General features: G+C 41.0%; 1 protein-coding gene across 1 annotated transcript in view; it reads right to left on the bottom strand.

Annotated features, from left to right (window-relative positions):
* FAM72A (family with sequence similarity 72 member A) overlaps nt 1-23,382 on the bottom strand; it is a 201,951-nt gene that overhangs the window by 127,277 nt on the left and 51,292 nt on the right. Inside the window, exon 3 of the mRNA XM_053706601.1 lies at nt 12,626-12,750. Coding sequence (XP_053562576.1) covers nt 12,626-12,750 — 125 coding nt within the window. The remainder of the gene's footprint in view (nt 1-12,625; nt 12,751-23,382) is intronic.

Below are 23,382 nucleotides of genomic sequence, written 5' to 3'. Positions count from 1 at the left end.
TGCACCAATAAAGATATTTACACCATATCTTATGGTAAATTTTTCTAGTGACAGGCTTTCAAGCCTGAATCAAAGTATCAATGACCGACTCAGAGAATCCCCGCTTAGATAAAATCAAGTGTTTAATCTCCAGGCAGTCAGCTGCAGAGAATTTAGATTCGGATGTTGGAACGGACCTTGGATGAGAAGGTCCTGTCTCAATGGCAGTTTCCACGGTGGCAGAGATGACATGTCCAATAGATCTGCATACCAAGTCCAGCATGGCCACGCAGGCGCTATCAGGATTACTGAAGCTCTCTCCTGTTTGATTCTTGCAATCAGACGAGGTAGGAGAGGAAATGGAGGAAACACAAAAGCCAGGTTGAACGACCAAGGTACTGCTAGAGCATCTATCAGTACAGCTTGGGGATCCCTTGACCTGGACCCATAACGAGGAAGTTTGGCATTCTGACGAGATGCAATCAGATCCAATTCCTGTGTGCCCCATTGATGAATCAATGCCGCAAACACCTCCAGATGGAGCTCCCACTCCCCCAGATGAAAAGTCTGACGACTTAGAAAATCCGCTTCCCAGTTCTCTACTCCTGGGATATAGATTGCTAATAGGTGTCAAGAGTGAGTCTCTGCCCATCGGATTATCTTTCAAACCTCTATCATCGCTAGAGAACTCTTTGTTCCCCCTTGATGATTGATATATGCTACAGTCGTGATATTGTCTGACTGGAATCTTATGAATTTGGCCAAAGCCAACTGAGGCCACGCCTGAAGCGCATTGAATATTGCTCTCAGTTCCAGAATATTGATAGGTAGAAGAGACTCCTCCTGAGTCCAAACACCCTGAGCCTTCAGGGAATTCCAGACTGCACCCCAGCCCAAAAGGCTGGCGACCGTCGTCACTATAACCCATGCTGGTCTGCGGAAGCACAGACCCTGGGACAGATGATCCTGTGACAACCACCAAAGAAGAGAGTCTCTGGTCTCTTGATCCAGATTTATCTGAGGAGATAAATTCGCACAATCCCCATTCCACTGTCTGAGCATGCACAGCTGCAGTGGCCTGAGATGAAAGTGTGCAAACGGAACGATGTCCATTGCTGCTACCATTAATCCAATGACCTCCATACACTGAGCCACTGATGGCCGAAGAAGGGACTGAAGCGCTCGGCAAGTATTTAGAATCTTTGACTTTCTGACCTCCGTCAGAAATATTTTCATGTCTACCGAAGTGGAACAAGTGAACTCTTTTCTATATTCTCTTTCCAACCGTGAGTTCTTAGAAAAGCCAACACGATGTCCGTGTGAGATTTGGTTAGATGGTAAGTTGACGCCTGAATCAAAATATCGTCCAGATAGGGTGCCACTGCTATGCCCCGCGGCCTTAGAACCGCCAGAAGGGACCCTAGCACCTTTGTGAAGATTCTGGGAGCTGTGGCCAACCCGAAAGGAAGGGCCATGAACTGATAGGGTTTGTCCAGAAAGGCAAACCTGAGAAACTGATGATGATCCTTGTGGATAGGAATGTGAAGATACGCATCCTTTAAGTCCACGGTGGTCATATATTGACCCTCCTGGATCATTGGCAAAATTGTTCGTATGGTCTCCATCTTGAACGATGGGACTCTGAGAAATTTGTTTAGACATTTGAGATCTAAAATCTGTCTGAAGGTTCCCTCTTTTTTGGGAACCATCAACAGATTTGAGTAAAAACCCTGTCCCTGTTCTAGTTTTGGAACTGGACAAATTACACCCATGGTATAGAGGTCTTTTACACAGCGTAAGAATGCCTCTCTTTTTGTCTGGTCTACAGACAAACGTGAAAGATGAAATCTCCCTCTTGGGAGAAAATTCTTGAATGCTAGTCGATACCCCTGGGTCACAATTTCTAGTGCCCAGGGATCCTGAACATCCCTTGCCCAAGCCTGAGCGAAGAGAGAAAGTCTGCCCCTACTAAATCCGGTCCCGGATCGGGGGCTGCCCCTTCATGCTGTCTTGGTAGCAGCAGCAGGCTTCTCAACTTGTTTACCTTTATTCCAGGTCTGGTTCGGTTTCCAGACTGACTTGGATTGAGCAAAATTCCCCTCCTGCTCTGTGGCCGAGGAGGAAGTAGAGGGTCCACCTTTAAAGTTTCGAAAGGAACGAAAATTATTTTGTTTAGCCCTCATCTTAACAGTCTTGTCCTGAGGCAGGGCATGACCTTTACCTCCAGTAATGTCGGAAATGATTTCCTTTAGTTCAGGCCCGAATAGCGTCTTACCTTTAAAAGGAATAGCTAAAAGCTTAGATTTTGATGACACATCAGCAGACCAAGACTTAAGCCATAACGCTCTATGCGCTAAAATGGCAAAACTTGCATTTTTTGCCGCTAATTTAGCCATTTGAAAAGCGGCATCGGTAATTAAAGAAGTAGCTAGCTTGAGAGCCTTAATTCTATCCAAAATATTATCTAATGGGGTCTCAACCTTAAGAGACTCCTCTAGAGCCTCGAACCAAAAAGCTGCTGCAGTAGTAACTGGAACAATGCACGCTATAGGTTGTAGAAGAAAACCCTGATGAATAAACAATTTCTTTAAAAAAAACCTCTAATTTTTTATCCATAGGATCTTTGAAAGCACAACTGTCCTCAATAGGTATAGTTGTACGCTTAGCCAGAGTAGAAATAGCTCCCTCCACCTTAGGGACCGTTTGCCAGGAATGGTGTCAGATATGGGAAACATTTTCTTAAAAGTAGGAGGGGGAGAGAACGGAATGCCTGGTCTATCCCATTCCTTAGTAACAATGTCCGAAATTCTTTTAGGGACTGGAAAAACATTAGTGTAAGTAGGTACCTCTAGATAATTATCCATCTTACACAATTTCTCTGGTTATATTACAATAGGGTCACAATCATCCAGAGTCGCTAAAACCTCCCGGAGTAACAGGCGGAGGTGTTCAAGCTTAAATTGAAAGGCCGTCACGTCCGAGACTGTTTAAGGGAACACATTTCCTGAATCTGAAAGCTCTCCCTCACACAGCAATTCCCCTACCCCCAACTCAGAACACTGTGAGGGTACATCGGAAATGGCCAATAAAGCATCAGAGGGCTCAGCATTTACCCTAATACCGGATCTACTGCGCTTACCCTGTAAACCTGGCAGTTTAGACAATACCTCTGTAAGGGTAGTAGACATAACTGCAGCCATATCATGCAGAGTAAAAGAATAAGACGCACTAGAAGTACTTGGCGTCGCTTGAGTGGGCGTTAAAGGTGGTGACACTTGGGGAGAATTGGATGGCATAACCTGAGCTGGAGCCTGCTGCTTTGATATGAAAATCAACTGCGCATCTGAGGTGCGAAAATTAGGTCCTGTCCATCCTATGCGATGTCTCTCTGCCTAACAAAAACCGCAGTAAAGCGGTATAGGAACTAGCCATGTGGGTTTTTTGTATCCCCAAATAAAACATATAAGCCATATGAAACCCTCCAGAACCATTGAACATAAAAAACGTTTCATCATAAAAAACGTTATGTTGCCAGTGTCAACCATGCTGCCATTCCTTTGCTGCATTTTAGCCCATACACAATAATATACAGGTCCCAGTAATACCCCTTCATATATGTAGGATTACTGCTTATCCCTTCCCTCATGGGAACTATGTCAGCCAGTTCTGAAATACCACAGTCTCCAGAAATAAATGACTGAACATACCTCAATGCTTGTAGCATGAAAAACGTTCCCCACACTGAAGCTTCTCAAGTACTCCTCAGCCATTCTGTGGGAACTCCTCTGGATCTTAGTGACAACTCCAGGCAGAAATCTTCTTCCATCTGCTGCCTGAGGAAAAATAACACTCACCGGTACCATTTAAAATAAAAAAGTCTTGCTTGAAGAAAATAAAAACTATCATTTTAACACCTCTTTCACTTTACCTCTTCCTGTTACTAGTATAGGCAAAGAGAATGACTGGGGGTGGAGAGAAGGGAGGAGCTATATATACAGCTCTGCTGTGGTGCTCTTTGCCACTTCCTGTTAACAGGAGGATAATATCCCACAAGTAAGGATGAATCCGTGGACTCATCGTATCTAGAAGAAAACACATTTTTGTTAGCAATATGCAGCAGTGTATTTATGATTATTTGACAATGCTGTAGAAATTCTATATTTAAAGCCATGGAGAAATGTTTCCACCTCAATACACAAATGGTAGGTGCCCTTTTGGCAGATATTAAGTTTTTTTTTAATTAATATATATATTTTAATTACATTCCAGTTTACTGCCCCTTTATGCAAAGACTTTCCAGATGCAAGGAGGCATTTTATCTAAAATTTTTACATCTGCATAAAATGTTATACTAATACTAAGATTGCTCAGTGTTTGAAATGAGACAGGTTAACTTAACACTGTTCAGTTTACACTACAGCTGACTTAATTTTGAAATACATACAAACAAGCCTAAATCCTGCATTTAACCAGATCTAATGGTATGAGACTGAGTACCACAGCTTATGGTTCCACCAAGACCATATAGTGTACAGCATTTTCAAAATCCATAAGTATAACTGACAGATGGGAACATTTGTACACCATATTTTAAGTGGTGCTCTTGGTTGGGGAAAAAAACAAACATATGTCAACCTTTCTAGCCATCTACCCAGATCATTAATGTACAATTTTGAATTCACAGAATTATTTTTGTTTGCACATTTACAAATATGATTCTTTAAAAAGTGATCTCTTAATTTCTGCAATTTTTTTTTTATCATGCATGTCACACACTGTTGATTTAGGGGATGCAATGAGCATAAATTTTACCTACTGTGAGTGTTTCTGTGGGTGTCTGTGTTTATGTCTTTGTGCTTTTGTTTGTGTCTCTATGAGTGTGTGTGTATTTTTTTCTGTGGGTCTCTCTGTGAGGGTGTGTGCGTATGTCTTTGTGCTTTTTCTGTGGGTGTCTCTGTGAGGGTGTGTGTATGTATGTCTGTGTATTTTCTCTGGCTGCCTCTGTAAGGGTGGGTGTGTATGTCTTTGTGTGTTTTCTGTGGATATCTCTGTGAGGGTGGGTGTGTGTATATGTATGTATGTCTGTGTTATCTGTGGGTGTCTATGTGAGGGTGTGTGTGTATGTCTGTGCATTTTCTGTGGGTGTCTCTGTGAGAGTGTGTATGTCAGTGAGGGTGTGTATCAAATAAAGATACCAAGAGAATGAAGAAAATTTGATAATAGACCATGAAATTTTAAGCAACTTTCTAATTTACTCCTATCTGAATCACGAAAGAAAACATTTGGGTTCAGTGTCCCTTTAAGCTTAGGAGCCGGACCATTTTTGGTTCAGCACCCTGGTTAGCGCTTGCTGATTGGTGGTAATATCAATCAGCAATCGATACCCAGGTGCTGAACCAAAAATGCTTTTCAAACAAATATATATACCAAGAAAATGAAGAAAAATGGATAATATGAGTAAATTAAAGGGACACTGAACCCAAATTTTTTCTTTCGTGATTCAGATAGAGCATGACATTTTAAGCAACTTTCTAATTTACTCCTATTATCAAATTGTCTTTATTTGAAATGCAAGGAAGTAAGTTTAGATGCCGGCCCATTTTTGGTGAACAACCTGGGTTGTTCTTGCTGATTGTTGGATAAATTTATCCACCAATAAAAAAAGTGTTGTCCAGACATACTGAACCAAAAAAAAAAAGCTTAGATGCATTCTTTTTCAAATAAAGATAGCAAGAGAACGAAGACAAATTGATAATAGGAGTAAATTAGAAAGTTGCTTAAAATTTCATGCTCTATCTGAATAATGAAAGAAAAAAATGCAGTGTCCCTTTAATAAGTTACTTAAAATTCCATGCTCTGAATCATTAAAGAAAAAAAATGGGTTTAATATCCCTTTAATCTAAACTTTCACAATTCAGATACAGCATGTCATTTTAAGACACATTTAAATTCACTTTCATTTAAAATGCAGTTTGTTTTCTTTAGCATGCTTTGTTGAAAAACATGTTAACATATCTTTAGCGCAGCAAAGTAGCACATGGAACTAGCTTGTGACTGGTAGATACGCACATTTCCCTTTTGTCGTTGTCTCACTGCATATGTTCATCTATCTCCTAGTAATGTATTGCTGTTCTTGAGCTGACTAACTATGGCCTAGATTTAGAGTTCGGCGGTAGCCGTCAAAACCAGCGTTAGAGGCTCCTAACGCTGGTTTTGGCCGCCCGCTGGTATTTGGAGTCAGTGATTAAAGGGTCTAACGCTCACTTTGCAGCCGCGACTTTTCCATACCGCAGATCCCCCTACGCCATTTGCGTAGCCTATCTTTTCAATGGGATCTTTCTAACGCTGGTATTTAGAGTCGTTTCTGCAGTGAGCGTTAGAGCTCTAACGACAAGATTCCAGCCGCCTGAAAATAGCAGGAGTTAAGAGCTTTCTGGCTAACGCCGGTTTATAAAGCTCTTAACTACTGTACCCTAAAGTACACTAACACCCATAAACTACCTATGTACCCCTAAACCGAGGTCCCCCCACATCGCCGCCACTCGATTAAAAATTTTAACCCCTAATCTGCCGACCGCCACCTACGTTATACTTATGTACCCCTAATCTGCTGCCCCTAACCCCGCCGACCCCTATATTACATTTATTAACCCCTAATCTGCCCCCCACAACATCGCCGCCAGCTACTTAAAATAATTAACCCCTAATCTTCCGACCGCAAAGCGCCGCCACCTACGTTATCCCTATGTACCCCTAATCTGCTACCCCTAACACCGCCGACCCCTATATTATATTTATTATCCCCTAATCTGCCCCCCTCAACGTCGCCGACACCTGCCTACACTTATTAACCCCTAATCTGCCGAGCGGACCGCACCGCTACTATAATAAAGTTATTAACCCCTAACCCGCCTCACTAACCCTATCATAAATAGTATTAACCCCTAATCTGCCCTCCCTAACATCGCCGACACCTAACTTCAATTATTAACCCCTAATCTTCCGATCGGAGCTCACCGCTATTCTAATAAATGTATTAACCCCTAAAGCTAAGTCTAACCCTAACACTAACACCCCCCTAACTTAAATATAATTTACATCTAACGAAATAAATTAACTCTTATTAAATAAATTATTCCTATTTAAAGCTAAATACTTACCTGTAAAATAAATCCTAATATAGCTACAATATAAATTATAATTACATTGTAGCTATTTTAGGATTAATATTTATTTTACAGGCAACTTGGTATTTATTTTAACTAGGTACAATAGCTATTAAATAGTTAAGAACTATTTAATAGTTACCTAGTTAAAATAATAACAAATTTACCTGTAAAATAAATCCTAACCTAAGATATAATTAAACCTAACACTACCCTATCAATAAAATAATTAAATAAACTACCTACAATTACCTACAATTAACCTAACACTACACTATCAATAAATTAAATAAACACAATTGCTACAAATAAATACAGTTAAATAAACTAGCTAAAGTACAAAAAATAAAAAAGAACTAAGTTACAGAAAATAAAAAAATATTTACAAACATAAGAAAAATATTACAACAATTTTAAACTAATTACACCTACTCTAAGCCCCCTAATAAAATAACAAAGCCCCCCAAAATAATAAATTCCCTACCCTATTCTAAATTAAAAAAGTTACAAGCTCTTTTACCTTACCAGCCCTGAACAGGGCCCTTTGCGGGGCATGCCCCAAGAAGTTCAGCTCTTTTGCCTGTTAAAAAAAACATACAATACCCCCCCCCCAACATTACAACCCACCACCCACATACCCCTAATCTAACCCAAACCACCCTTAAATAAACCTAACACTAATCCCCTGATGATCTTCCTACCTTGTCTTCACCATACCAGGTTCACCGATCCGTCCTGGCTCCGATATCTTCATCCAACCCAAGCGGGGGCTAGACATCCACTGAAGAAGTCCAGAAGAGGGTCCAAAGTCTTCCTCCTATCCGGCAAGAAGAGGACATCCGGACCGGCAAACATCTTCTCCAAGCGGCATCTTCGATCTTCTTCCATCCGGTGCGGAGCGGGTCCATCTTGAAGCAGGCGACGCGGATCCATCCTCTTCTTCCGATGTCTCCCGACGAATGACGGTTCCTTTAAGGGACGTCATCCAAGATGGCGTCCCTCGAATTCCGATTGGCTGATAGGATTCTATCAGCCAATCGGAATTAAGGTAGGAATTTTCTGATTGGCTGATGGAATCAGCCAATCAGAATCTAGTTCAATCCGATTGGCCGATCCAATCAGCCAATCAGATTGAGCTCGCATTCTATTGGCTGATCGGAACAGCCAATAGAATGCGAGCTCAATCTGATTGGCTGATTGGATCAGCCAATCGGATTGAACTTGATTCTGATTGGCTGATTCCATCAGCCAATCAGAAAATTCCTACCTTAATTCCGATTGGCTGATAGAATCCTATCAGCCAATCGGAATTCGAGGGACGCCATCTTGGATGACGTCCCTTAAAGGAACCGTCATTCGTCGGGAGACATCGGAAGAAGAGGATGGATCCGCGTCGCCTGCTTCAAGATGGACCCGCTCCGCACCGGATGGAAGAAGATCGAAGATGCCGCTTGGAGAAGATGTTTGCCGGTCCGGATGTCCTCTTCTTGCCGGATAGGAGGAAGACTTTGGACCCTCTTCTGGACTTCTTCAGTGGATGTCTAGCCCCCGCTTGGGTTGGATGAAGATATCGGAGCCAGGACGGATCGGTGAACCTGGTATGGTGAAGACAAGGTAGGAAGATCATCAGGGGATTAGTGTTATGTTTATTTAAGGGTGGTTTGGGTTAGATTAGGGGTATGTGGGTGGTGGGTTGTAATGTTGGGGGGGGGTATTGTATGTTTTCTTTTACAGGCAAAAGAGCTGAACTTCTTGGGGCATGCCCCGCAAAGGGCCCTGTTCAGGGCTGGTAAGGTAACAGAGCTTGTAACTTTTTAAATTTAGAATAGGGTAGGGAATTTTTTATTTTGGGGGGCTTTGTTATTTTATTAGGGGGCTTAGAGTAGGTGTAATTAGTTTAAAATTGTTGTAATATTTTTCTTATGTTTGTAAATATTTTTTTATTTTCTGTAACTTAGTTCTTTTTTATTTTTTGTACTTTAGCTAGTTTATTTAATTGTATTTATTTGTAGCAATTGTATTTAATTTATTTATTGATAGTGTAGTGTTAGGTTAATTGTAGGTAATTGTAGGTAGTTTATTTAATTATTTTATTGATAGGGTAGTGTTAGGTTTAATTATATCTTAGGTTAGGATTTATTTTACAGGTAATTTTGTAATTATTTTAACTAGGTAACTATTAAATAGTTCTTAACTATTTAATAGCTATTGTACCTAGTTAAAATAAATACCAAGTTGCCTGTAAAATAAATATTAATCCTAAAATAGCTAAAATATAATTATAATTTATATTGTAGCTATATTAGGGTTTATTTTACAGGTAAGTATTTAGCTTTAAATAGGATTAATTTATTTAATAAGAGTTAATTTATTTCGTTAGATGTAAATTATATTTAAGTTAGGGGGGTGTTAGTGTTAGGGTTAGACTTAGCTTTAGGGGTTAATACATTTATTAGAATAGCGGTGAGCTCCGATCGGAAGATTAGGGGTTAATAATTGAAGGTAGGTGTCGGCGATGTTAGGGAGGGCAGATTAGGGGTTAATACTATTTATGATAGGGTTAGTGAGGCGGGTTAGGGGTTAATAACTTTATTATAGTAGCGCTCAGGTCCGCTCGGCAGATTAGGGGTTAATAAGTGTAGGTAGGTGTCGGCGACGTTGTGGGGGGCAGATTAGGGGTTAATAAATATAACATAGGGGTCGGCGATGTTAGGGCAGCAGATTAGGGGTACATAGGGATAACGTAGGTTGCGGCGGTTTACGGAGCGGAAGATTAGGGGTTAAAACTGTAATGCAGGGGTCAGCGATAGCGGGGGGCGGCAGATTAGGGGTTAATAAGTGTAAGGTTAGGGGTGTTTAGACTCGGGGTACATGTTAGAGTGTTAGGTGCAGACGTAGGAAGTGTTTCCCCATAGGAAACAATGGGGCTGCGTTAGGAGCTGAACGCTGCTTTTTTGCAGGTGTTAGGTTTTTTTTCAGCTCAAACAGTCCCATTGTTTCCTATGGGAGAATCGTGCACGAGCACGTTTTTGATGCCGGCCGCGTCCGTAAGCAACTCTGGTATCGAGAGTTGCATTTGCGGTAAAAATGCCCTACGCTCCTTTTTTGGAGCCTAACGCAGCATTTGTTTGAACTCTCGATACCAGAGTTAAATTTATGGTGCGGCCAGAAAAAAGCCCGCGGAGCGTTAACAGCCCTTTTACCGCCGAACTCTAAATCTAGGCCTAAGTGTTTAACCCATTTGCAAGGGTTAAACATTGTTATGTGCAAGCAATTTGCATTGATAATATATTTTAAAGGGCTATCAAAAACACTAAATAAATTTCATTCCCATACCTCTAATTGCCACCATTTTTAACCTAGATTTCACTGCATGTATTTGAAGGAGAGTTGCTGCAAATGTGCAAACATGTCAGCGATAGAATGCAGTGAAAGCTAGTTTTCAACATGGTGCCAACCACCCTCAATACTATGGTTATAAAATGCATTTAGTGTTTAATGTTCCTTTAAGATATTGGAGCAGGGCTTGAAACGCCCACGTGCCAGGGAACCACTAGCACCTTAAATAAGGCCCTGTAGCTAGTGTTGCCACATCGGCCATGTTTTCCTGGACAATTATGAGTTACACATGCTGATGGGTGTGCAGAGGAAAAAAACATCCATTATGCTGCTGGACAGCACAAAAACTGTGACCATGGACAGCACTATTCATGTTCCTCCCTGCACACCCTGCAGCATGTGTAACTCATAAGTATCCAGGAAAACATGGCCGAGGTGGCAAACCTACCTTGAGCCCTGGGAAGAGGGAGTTTATATAACTTGATTTCACATCTGATGCTGGCTAGAGCTGTAAAATGCCATACAGATTGGGGGTCAAGCGACTGGGAGTATGTGAGCATATAGAGCATATATGTAGCAATAGTTTGCAATGCAGTAGGGCTAACCGCAAACAACACACGCACAGAAATATATATCAGGGCTCAAAATTTTCACTAGCCATTGGCGAGTGAAAATTTAACAGTGGAGAGTGATAGTTACTGAATGAATGTTGAGCTACCTGCTATAAATATTATCTAAAGGGATATTATATATCCATAAGAAGGGCAAGTATTTGATATTCCTCTAGGGCTATAGGGACACCATTAGTGCCTAGATTATTACTTCTGAGAGGGTAAACAGGGGCAGAGAGAGATTGGAGAGGAAAAGTGAGAGTGGAGAAAAAGATCGCGTTAAGGAAGAGTGGAGAAAAAAAAAAAAAGAAAGAGTGAAGAGAGAGGAGAGAGAAAAGAAAAGATATTTCGTAAGAAGCAGCGGTCGTAAGACTGCTGCTTCTTAACTCTTCCTCTGAAGTGGCGGACAGCAATAATCCTAATCAGATACAATCGGAATGATGGACACCCCCTGCTAGCGGCTGATTGTCTGCGAATGTTCAGGGGGCGGTATTGCACAAACATTTCACAATAAATGCTTGTGCAATGTTAAATGCAGACAGCGTATGCTGTCGGCATTTAGCGATGCCGTGGCGGATATGATTTGCCACAGCGAATCATGTCCACCCGCCGCTTGATAATTCGTCCCCATGGGAGAAGGGAATGGAGGGGGTAAAAAGAGATTTGAGAGAGGAGGTAGTGGCGAAAGTTAGATGAGAGATGATAATTATAAAACAATTCTTTCAGGTCTGCTATGACCTCACATTAATGTCAACACTCTCTGAATTCTCTCAGTTCAACAACTTCCTTTTTTCTGCCCAGCTGTTGTCTTCCCTAGAACCCTAGTTGATGTTGCTAACTGCTATGCATTTATTTTTGTTAATTACTGTATGTAGCATTGTTTAATTAATGGTATAAAACAAAAACAATATTAAAGTATTACTTCACAATAAGGTGTTTCACATTGGCTAAACATATGCAAAGAGGGGGTGGGTTAGTTGTGGGTGGGATCAAAAGTGGCAAGTAACATTTTGGGCTTGAAATTTTGAGCTATATATATATATATATATATATATATATATGCAAATTCAAAATAAGGTGCACTCCATTGAACACAGTCCAATTGCCGTGGTGCTGCATATACAATACATATCCTTTCCAGCTCTCCTTATGAGTAGAAGAAATGCTGCACTCACCGGTCTTGTAGTAAAAAGTTTCTTTAATGTAAACAAATGACAATATCCATCACACAAATACCCCATATATATATATATATATGTCAAGCACTGTATTTGAGCATTTTCATTTTGCACTTGTATATCCCTTTAAGATTGATAGTGTTACGATTTTGGTACACAGGGCTCTGCATTCTAACAATGACAATGAGTCATCTTTTGACCATATAATGGCAGAATTTAGGTAGAGGTGACTGGTTTGTAGGCATTTTTTAATTTATGGGTTGGCTCTTGTAATGACAAATGTGAGAAAGCAATAGCTACTTTAAGCTAATATAAGGGAACTAAGACATTATACAAAGGATTCTGTGCTTACCGGTGCAATCCATTCTATTTGTACTGTACACACACTTGCTGGGGAACATCCAGAAGTGACTGTTGTTGCAAGAGAGCAGGCAGGTCTGGCATGGAGACACCACGTGGTATCCTACCACGTTACCACTTCATTTAAAACAGAAAAGGGCTCATTAAAGATGAATTAAAAAAACTTAATTATGAGCAGATGTAGAATTTATTTGCAAAAAAAAAAAAAAAAAAAGCAAAATTATAAACACAGTTCATTCTTGCAAAAAGAAACAGTTTGTTAACATATGTATATTCATCTTTTACTTTACACAATCCTTGCAAAATAAATAAACAAATAATGCCCTTCTATTGATTCTTACATATACAACTAATTCCAGGGAACTGCAGATAAGGTGTGGGTACCTATGACAGAAAAGGATGGAAATTGGGTAGGAATACAGAATGGCAATCGTTAGCACGACCCTGTGAAAATGAAGTGGTTAAAGGATATCATCTGTCAGCAGTATTGTAGTCAGCATGCTATAAAACCTGATTGATTAGCTGTTACCATGGAAACGTAAACCTTCATGGAGCAGTTCTGCCTCCTGTGCCATAGATTCTGATTGAATTTGAGTAAGCAGGGATTGACAGCTGAAATATGTTACTTTAATTGCTCTCGTCCACTGGATTCCTGAAGTAAATAAATAACAAATACTAAAGTGGCCACCAAATAATACATATTCTATGGCCACAGACTGGTACCTACATGTGATAAAAAAAATAAGGCCACAGCTACATAAAAAGTGGTCATGCATTGATTTAAAAAATTGCAATAAATGCTGGTGATTTGGAATGGTTTCTATAAAAGTGAAGGTATATTATAAAATTGGTTTCCTCCTAATGTGTTTCCATTTACTTGTTGCAGAGTTAAAAATGTAGGGGACATTGTTCCTTTAGGTTTTTTTGTATATGAAAACAGAATTTATGTTTACCTGATAAATTTCTTACTCCTACGGTGTATCCGGTCCACGGCTTCATCCTTACTTGTGGGATATTCTCAATCCCTACAGGAAGTGGCAAAGAGAGCACACAGCAAAGCTGTCCATATAGCTCCCCTCAGGCTCCACCCCCCCAGTCATTCGACCGACGGTTAGGAGAAAAAGGAGAACCATAGGGTGCAGTGGTGACTGTAGTTTATAAAAATAAATTTAAACCTGACTAAAATGCCAGGGTGGGCCGTGGACCGGATACACCGTAGGAGAAAGAAATTTATCAGGTAAACATAAATTCTGTTTTCTCCTACATTGGTGTATCCTGTCCACGGCTTCATCCTTACTTGTGGGAACCAATACCAAAGCTTTAGGACACGGATGAAGGGAGGGAACAAGTCAGGTAACCTAAACGGAAGGCACCACTGCTTGCAAAACCTTTCTCCCAAAAATAGCCTCAGAAGAAGCAAAAGTATTGAATTTGTAAAATTTGGCAAATGTAAGCAGTGAAGACCAAGTCGCTGCCTTACAGATCTGTTCAACAGAAGCCTCATTCTTGAAAGCCCAAGTTGAAGCCACAGCTCTAGTAGAGTGAGCTGTAATTAGTTCAGGAGGCTGCCTTCCAGCAGTCTCATAAGCCAATCGGATGATGCTTTTCAGCCAGAAAGACAGAGAGGTCGCAGTCGCCTTTTGACCTCTCCTCTTACCAGAATAGACGACAAACAAGGACGATGTTTGTCTGAAATCTTTAGTTGCTTTTAGGTAAAACTTCAAAGCACGAACCACATCGAGATTGTGTAACAGACGTTCCTTGTTAGAAGCTGGGTTAGGACACAGAGAAGGAACAACTATTTCCGGGTTAATATTCTTATTGGAAACCACTTTTGGAAGAAAACCAGGTTTGCTACGTAAAACGACCTTATCTGTATGAAACACCAGATAGGGTGAATTACACTGCAAAGCAGACAATTCAGAAACTCTTCTAGCGGAAGAGATAGCAACCAAAAACAAAACTTTCCAAGATAGTAACTTAATATCTATGGAATGTAGAGGTTCAAACGGAACCCCCTGAAGAACTGAAAGAACTAGATTTAGACTCCATGGAGGAGCCACAGGTCTGTAGACAGGCTTGATTCTGACTAAAGCCTGCACAAACTCCTGAACATCTGGCATTGCTGCCAGACGTTTGTGTAACAAAACAGACAGAGCTGATATCTGTCCCTTTAAGGAACTAGCTGACAAACCTTTCTCCAATCCTTCTTGGAGAAAAGCTAAAATCCTTGGAATCCTAATCTTACTCCATGAGTAACCCTTGGATTCGCACCAACAAAGATATTCCCGCCATATCTTATGGTAAATTTTCCTAGTGACAGGCTTTCTAGCCTGAATCAGGGTATCTATAACTGAATCCGAAAACCCACGCTTAGCTAGAATCAAGCATTCAATCTCCAAGCAGTCAGTTGCAGAGAGACTAGGTTTGAATGTACGAATGGACCTTGAATTAGAAGGTCCTGCCTCAAAGGTAGCTTCCATGGTGGAACCGATGACATATTCACCAGGTCTGCATACCAGGTCCTGCGTGGCCACGCAGGAGCTATCAGAATTACCAAAGCCTTCTCCTGTTTGATCCTGGCTACTAGCCGTGGGAGAAGAGTAAACGGTGGAAAGACATAAGCTAGATTGAACGACCAAGGCGCTGCTAAGGCCTCTACCAGTGTCGCCTTGGGATCCCTGGACCCGTAACATGGAACTTTGGAGTTCTGACGTGACGCCATCAGATCCAGAATGCCCCATAGTTGAGTTAACTGGGCAAAAACCTCCGGGTGAAGTTCCCACTCCCCCGGATGGAAAGTCTGACGACTCAGATAATCCGCTTCCCAGTTGTCCACTCCTGGGATGTGAATTGCTGATAGATGGCAGGAGCGATCCTCTGCCCATTTGATGATCTTGGATACCTCTCTCATCGCCAGGGAACTCTTTGTTCCCCCCTGATGATTGATGTACGCTACAGTCGTCATGTTGTCCGACTGAAATCTGATGAATCTGGCCTCCGCTAGTTGAGGCCATGCCTGGAGCGCATTGAATATCGCTCTCAATTCCAATATGTTTATCGGGAGAAGAGATTCTTCCCGAGACCATAGACCCTGAGCCTTCAGGGACTCCCAGACCGCGCCCCAGCCCAAAAGACTGGCGTCGGTCGTGACAATGATCCACTCCGGTCTGCGGAAACTCATTCCCTGAGACAGGTGATCTAGAGACAGCCACCAGAGGAGTGAGTCTCTGGTTTTCTGGTCCATTTGAATCTGGGGAGACAAGTCTGCATAATCCCCATTCCACTGTTTGAGCATGCACAGTTGCAATGGTCTTAAATGAATTCGAGCAAAAGGAACCACGTCCATTGCCGCAACCATTAGTCCTATTACCTCCATGCACTGAGCTATGGAGGGCTGAGGAATGGATTGAAGAACTCGACAAGCGTTCAGAAGCTTTAACTTCCTGACCTCTGTCAGAAAGATCTTCATTTCTACGGAGTCTATTATTGTTCCCAGAAAGGGAACCCTTGTGGACGGGGACAGGGAACTTTTTTCTATGTTCACCTTCCATCCGTGAGATCTGAGAAAGGCTAGAACAATGTCTGTATGAGCCCTTGCTTTGGGAAGGGATGACGCTTGTATTAGAATGTCGTCTAGGTAAGGTGCTACTGCAATGCCCCTCGGCCTTAGCACCGCTAGAAGGGACCCTAGCACCTTTGTGAAAATTCTGGGAGCAGTGGCTAATCCGAACGGAAGAGCCACGAACTGGTAATGTTTGTCCAGAAAGGCGAACCTCAGGAACTGATGGTGATCTTTGTGGATAGGAATATGCAGGTACGCATCCTTTAAGTCCACGGTAGTCATGTATTGACCCTCCTGGATCGTTGGTAAAATTGTCCGAATAGTTTCCATTTTGAATGATGGAACTCTGAGGAATTTGTTTAGAATTTTTAAGTCCAGAATTGGCCTGAAAGTTCCTTCTTTTTTGGGAACTACAAACAGGTTTGAGTAAAAACCCAGTCCTTGTTCCGCTGTTGGAACTGGGTGTATCACTCCCATCTTTAATAGGTCTTCTACGCAACGTAAGAATGCCTGTCTCTTTATCTGGTCTAAAGATAAGCGAGACATGTGGAACCTTCCCCTTGGAGGAAGGTCCTTGAACTCTAGAAGATACCCCTGAGAAACAATTTCTAGTGCCCAGGGGTCCGGAACATCTCTTGCCCAAGCCTGAGCAAAGAGAGAAAGTCTGCCCCCTACTAGATCCGGTCCCGGATCGGGGGCTACCCCTTCATGCTGTCTTGGTAGCAGCAGCAGGCTTCTTGGCCTGTTTGCCCTTGTTCCAGCCTTGCAAAGGCTTCCATGCTGGTTTGGGCTGGGATGTGTTACCCTCTTGCCTAGTGGCTGTAGAGGTGGAAGTCGGTCCGTTCCTGAAATTGCGAAAGGAACGAAAATTAGACTTATTTTTAGCCTTGAAAGGTCTATCCTGTGGAAGGGCATGGCCCTTTCCCCCAGTGATATCTGAAATAATTTCCTTCAACTCTGGCCCAAATAGGGTCTTACCCTTGAAAGGAATATTAAGTAATTTTGTTTTGGACGACACATCCGCCGACCAAGACTTTAACCAAAGCGCTCTGCGCGCCACAATTGCAAAACCAGAATTTTTCGCCGCTAATTTAGCTAACTGGAAAGCGGCGTCTGTAATGAAAGTATTAGCCAACTTCAGGGCGTGAATTCTGTCCATGACTTCATCATAAGAAGTCTCCTTTTGGAGCGAGTTTTCTAGTTCCTCAAACCAAAAAGCCGCTGCAGTGGTTACAGGAATAATGCATGAAATTGGTTGAAGAAGAAAACCCTGTTAAACAAAGATTTTCTTAAGTAAACCTTCTAATTTTTTATCCATAGGATCTTTGAAAGCGCAACTGTCTTCTATTGGTATAGTCGTGCGCTTAGCTAGCGTTGAAACTGCCCCCTCTACCTTAGGGACCGTCTGCCACGCGTCCCTTCTGGGATCAACAATTGGGAACATTTTCTTAAATATAGGAGGGGGAACAAAAGGTACTCATGGCTTCTCCCACTCCTTATTAAAGATATCCGCCACCCTCTTGGGTATTGGAAACGCATCAGTGTGTACTGGGACCTCTAAGAATTTGTCAATTTTACATAATTTTTCTGGGATCACCAAAGGGTCACAATCATCAAGTGTAGCTAGGTCCTCCTTAAGTAGGGCGCAGAGGTGTTCTAGCTTAAATTTAAATTCTATAGTATCAGGCTCTGCCTGCTGAGAAACCTTTCCTGTGTCAGAAATTTCTCCCTCAGACAGGCCTTCCCTCACCGCTAAGTCAGATTGGTGTGAGGGAACTACAGATAACTTATCCTCTGCGTCTGCTTGCTCATCCTCTGTGTTTAAAACTGAGCAATCACGCTTCCTAGGAAAAGCAGGCAGTTTGGATAAAAATGCTGAGAGAGAATTATCCATTACTGCCGCTAACTGTTGCATAGTAATCGCAATTGGTGCGTTAGATGTACTAGGCATCGCTTGCGCGGGCATAGCTGGTGTTGACACAGAAGGGGAGGATAGCGAGCTATCTTCACACCCTTCAGCTAAAGAATCATCTTGGGCTATATCTTTAAAGGGACAGTAAAGTCAAAACTAAACTTTCATGATTCAGATAGGGCATGCAATTTTAAACAACTTTCCTATTTACTTTTATCATCAAATTTGCTTTGTTCCCTTGGTGGTATTTTTGAAAAGCTAAACCTAGCTAGGCTCAAACTGATTTCTAAACCGTTGAAAACCGCCTCCTAACTCAGAGCATTTTAAAAGTTTTTCACAGTTAGACTGTGCTAGTTCACATGTGTCATATAGATAACATTGTGCTCACTCCCGTGAAGTTATTTAGGAGTCTTCACTGATTGACTACACTGCATGTCTGTCAAAGGCACTTAGATAAGGAGGCTGTCTGCAAAGGCTTAGATACAAGGTAATCACAGAGGTAAAAAGTATATTATTATAATTGTGTTGGTTATGCAAAACCGGGGAATGGGTAATAAAGGGATTATCTATCTTTTTAAATAAAAACAATTTTGGTGTAGACTGTCCCTTTAAGTGTAATTGTACGGTCCTTAAGCTGTTTGGACGCTATAGCACATTTCACACATAAATTTAATGGGGGAACCACCTTGGCCTTTGAACATACAGAACATAGGCTATCTGAAGGTTCAGACATGTTTAACAGACTTAAAAGTAACTTCAATGCAATAAAATTTATTTTTGACAAAAACGTTACTGTCTCTTTAAATAATAAAAGTGCACACTTTATTACTGAAACATCAAAAAACCATCAAAAACACATCCGATTTTTATGAAATTTTCACCACAGTGTCATAATGCTTTGAAAAGGTTGCACACAAATTTTCAGACCAATTCACCCCTTAATGCCCAAACCGGAGCTAATAACAGCAGTTAACCGGTTAACACACTACAGTACTCTGCCACAGCTTGCCCTGTGGCTTTTACCTTCCTTAGGGTTATTTTGGTAAGAATATAAGCCTCCCTGGAGCCCTTTCTGATGCCTCCGGACTCCCCACGTGAAGCTGCATGAACTGGCTAGTCAAAACAAGTGCGCAATTGAGGCGCGAAAATGAGGCTTCCTTCCTCTGCATACCAGAGTGGAGGGGCCTTTCTGACTAGATTAGGTGTCCAACTAAGTGCCAGGCACAAATTAATCCCCAAAAGTGTTTTAAAGGGACATTATACACTCATTTTTTCTTTGCATAAATGTTTTGTAGATGATCTATTTATAGCCCATAAAGTTTTTTTTTTAAATAAATGTATAGTTTTGCTTATTTTTAAATAACATTGCTCTGATTTTCAGACTCCTAACCAAGCCCCAAAGTTTTATGTGAATACTATCAGCTACCTTCTCCAGCTTGCTGCTGTTTGTGTAAAGGGTCTTTTCATATGCAAAAGAAGGGGGAGGGGGGGAGTGTCTTATTTCCCACTTATTTCCCACTTGCAGTGGGCTTTCCAGCTACCTTTTCAACAGAGCCAAACTGACAGTTTCTAAGTAAGTTTTTAAACAGTTTTATACTGAATTTTTATATCAGTATCTGTGCATCTTATTCTTTACAGTAGTGTCTATTACACGCAGTTATATGAAAATGAGTGTATACTGTCCCTTTAAGTTGATAAAAAAAAACACCTATTTAAGTTGAAAACTTGCTAAAAAGCAATCGATTAGCCCACAATAGTGTCAACCAGCATAAGCCCTTAAAATAAGCCATCCTTTTATTGCTGAATCTAATAACAATGGCTTACCTATCCCAGAGGGAATTTCTGACAGTCTTCTAGCATTACTGGGTCTTGTTAGAAAAATGACTGATCATACCTGAAGCAGTTAAGCCTGCAAACTGTTCCCCCCAACTGATGTTATCTGGTTTCAACAGTCCTGCGTGGGAACAGCAATGGATTTTAGTTACTGGTGCTAAAATCATAGTCCTCTTAGCAGAAATCTTCTTCACTTTCTGCTGCAGAGTAAATAGTACAAGCCGGCACTATTTTAAAATAACAAACTCTTGATAGAAGAAATAAAAAACTACAACTAACACCATATACTCTTTACCACCCCCGGGGAGATGCTACTAGTTAGAGCGGCAAAGAGAATGACTGGGGGGCGGAGCCTGAGGGGAGCTATATGGACAGCTTTGCTGTGTGCTCTCTTTGCCACTTCCTGTAGGGATTGAGAATATCCCACAAGTAAGGATGAAGCCGTGGACCGGATACACCAATGTAGGAGAAATAGCCATTTTTGTTCATTGAAAACACAACCCATGTGCATAGAAAGCAGATCTCATCATATTATCCCTATATGCTGTACATATACACACACATACACATATATATATATATATATATATATATATATATATATACACACACATATATAAAAATCATCCTTAAAGGGACATGAAACCCAAAATATTTATTTTGTGATTTAGATAGAGCAGCAATGCATTACTGGGAGCTAAATGGGAGACAATAACATTAGGCATATAAGTGCAGCTACCAATCAAAAGCTCCTGAGCCTAACTAGGCATCATTTTCCACAAAGGTTATCAAGAGAACAAAACAAATTGATCATAGAAGTAAATTTGAAAGTTTTTTAAAATCCCACGCTCTACCTGAATCATAAAATAAAAAATTTGGTTTCATGTCCCTTTAACTTATCATTCACTGTATACACAAATACCAATACTTATGGAGAGTAAATAAATATAAACATTTTATTATCATCTCTATCACTGGGAGTGTGATTTCTTCTTCTGGGTCTTGTTTAAATAGTATTTCTATAGCTGGTACTGCTATACTGAACTTTTCAGTACAGGTGGCAGTTTAAACAGGCAAAAGCAGCTATTTCAAATGACAAAATAAAGGTGAATTAGCTATTTGTAACCAATTTAATACACTCCAGGAACTAAAATGGACAAATTAAATGGAATACAAATTTGCAGTACATTGTCCCTTTAATGACATAAAAGTCATGGTTTCAATTTAAAAAAAGAATAGCATATGACATCAGTTAAACATTACATTGTAAAAGATCTGCATACAAACAAAGGGCAAGTTCTCAACTTATTTATTTACAGGATTAGTGTAAGCTGCATCTATGTCTCAAATAACTGTGGCACAAGGGTGATCAAAATCCTGGCACCTTTCTATAAAAGAAAGTAGGCATGTGCATTCGCAGGTTTCAGATGCCAGAAGGCAGCTGCATGCGGCACTCTGCTCTATTCAGAGCTAGATTTGTTCTTGTGAAATTGCAACACATTAAGTTCTGGATTTGCACAAATCTTAGTGTGTTGCACTTTCACAAGACGAAATCTAGTTCTGAAGAGCTCGATGCCGTGAGCGGCCGCCTTCTTCCACATTGGGAGGCATCTGAAACCTGCGAATACACATGCCTAAAAGAAAGTGTTGAAACCTAGGAAAATTAGTGACAAGTTGAGACTAAGAGGCCGAATTATCAAATGTCTGTCGGACCTGATCCGACAGTGCAGATCAGGTCCGACAGACATCGCTGAATGCGGAGAGCAAAACGCTCTCCGTATTCAGCATTGCACCAGCAGCTCACAAGAGCTGCTGGTGCAACGCCGCCCCCTGCAGTTTTGCGGCCAATGGGCCGCCAGCAGGGAGGTGTCAATCAACCCGATCGTACTCGATCGGGTTGAATTGTGGCGATTTCTGTCCGTCTCATCAGAGCAGGCGGACAGGGTTATGGAGCAGCGGTCTTTAGACCGCTGCTTCATAACTGCTGTTTCTGGCGAGTCTGAAGACTCGCCAGAAACACGGGCCCTCAAGCTCCATCCGGAGCTTGATAAATGGGCCTCATTATGCTATTGCGTTGTCTTTGTATACATTTGTTGTTTTGTAGATTATCCATTTATATAGCCCATCTGGGAGCATTTTTGTAACAATGTATAGTTTTGCATACTTTTTAATGACGTGCTCCTAACCAAGCCACACAGTGATGTATACGGATGTATACAGACTCCTGCTGGCTCCTGTTTATATTATCTGTCTTTTCATATGCAGGGATGGGGGGGGGGTCTGCTCTTCTTGTTTTCCCAGACTATTTCACTGGGTGTCCCAGCCTAACCTCATCAACAGAGCTAAACTGGGAGCTTCTAAGTAACACCTAGATTACGAGTTTTGCGCTAAACAGGGTGCAAACCTAACGCCAAAAATGTTGCGTTATTTCACTCTCCATTGCGCTGCCATTACGAGTTACTGAAAAGCCTCCTTGTGCGTGCGATATGGTGGCGTTAAGCTCCATACCGCACAAAATCCAAGGGCTGCTTTGACGTGCTCGTGCACACTTTCCCCCATAGACATCAACAGGGAGAGAGTTTTAGAAAAAAACACCTGAAGTGCGGAATGAAAAATCTCCGTAACGCAACCCTATTGATGTCTTTACGAAAAAAAAGTTACGTTTAAACCTAACACCCGAACATAAACCCCACATCTAAACACCCCTATTCTGCCGCCCCCGACATCGCCGACACGAATAAAAGTTATTAACCCCTATTCCGCTTCTCACCGACACTAATAAAAGTTATTAACCCCTATTCCGCCGCTCCCCAACATCGCTGACACTATAATAAAGCTATTAACCCCTTTTCCGCCACTCCCCGACATCGCCAACACTATAATAAGGCTAATAACCCCTAATCCGCCACTCCCCGACATCGCCACAACTATAATAAACCTATTAACCCCTAAACCTCATTTCAAAATGGCGTACCTTGCATTCCTATTGGCTGATTTGATTCTTCAAACTCAAATCAGCCAATAGGATGAGAGCTTCTGAAATCCTATTGGCTGATTTGAAGAATGTCCTACAAAAGGCAATTTTAAGGGCTATTGGTAGTTTATTGTAGGCTAGGGGGTGTTTTTATTTTTGGGGGGCTTTTTTTTATTTTTTATAGGGCTATTAGATTAGGTGTAATTGTTTTTTTTTTGATAATTTGTTTATTATTTTTTGTAAGCTTAGTGTTTTTTATTTTTCGTATTTTAGTGTTTATTTTTTGTAATTTTAGATTTTTTGAATTTTTTTTCGTAGTGTTAATTTTTTTACATTTGTAATTTAGATTTTTTAATTGGTAGTATTTTTTATTTTATTAGAATATTAATGTTAGGTCAATTAATAGTTTAATGTTAGGTTAATTTTTATTTCACAGGTTTCACAAGTTTTTATTTATTTAAATAT

Source organism: Bombina bombina, chromosome 3 (genome assembly GCF_027579735.1).
Source record: "Bombina bombina isolate aBomBom1 chromosome 3, aBomBom1.pri, whole genome shotgun sequence".
NCBI classification, from domain to species: domain Eukaryota; kingdom Metazoa; phylum Chordata; class Amphibia; order Anura; family Bombinatoridae; genus Bombina; species Bombina bombina.
Note: the sequence above shows the minus strand (reverse complement) of the source record. Positions and strands in the feature narration are given on the sequence as shown.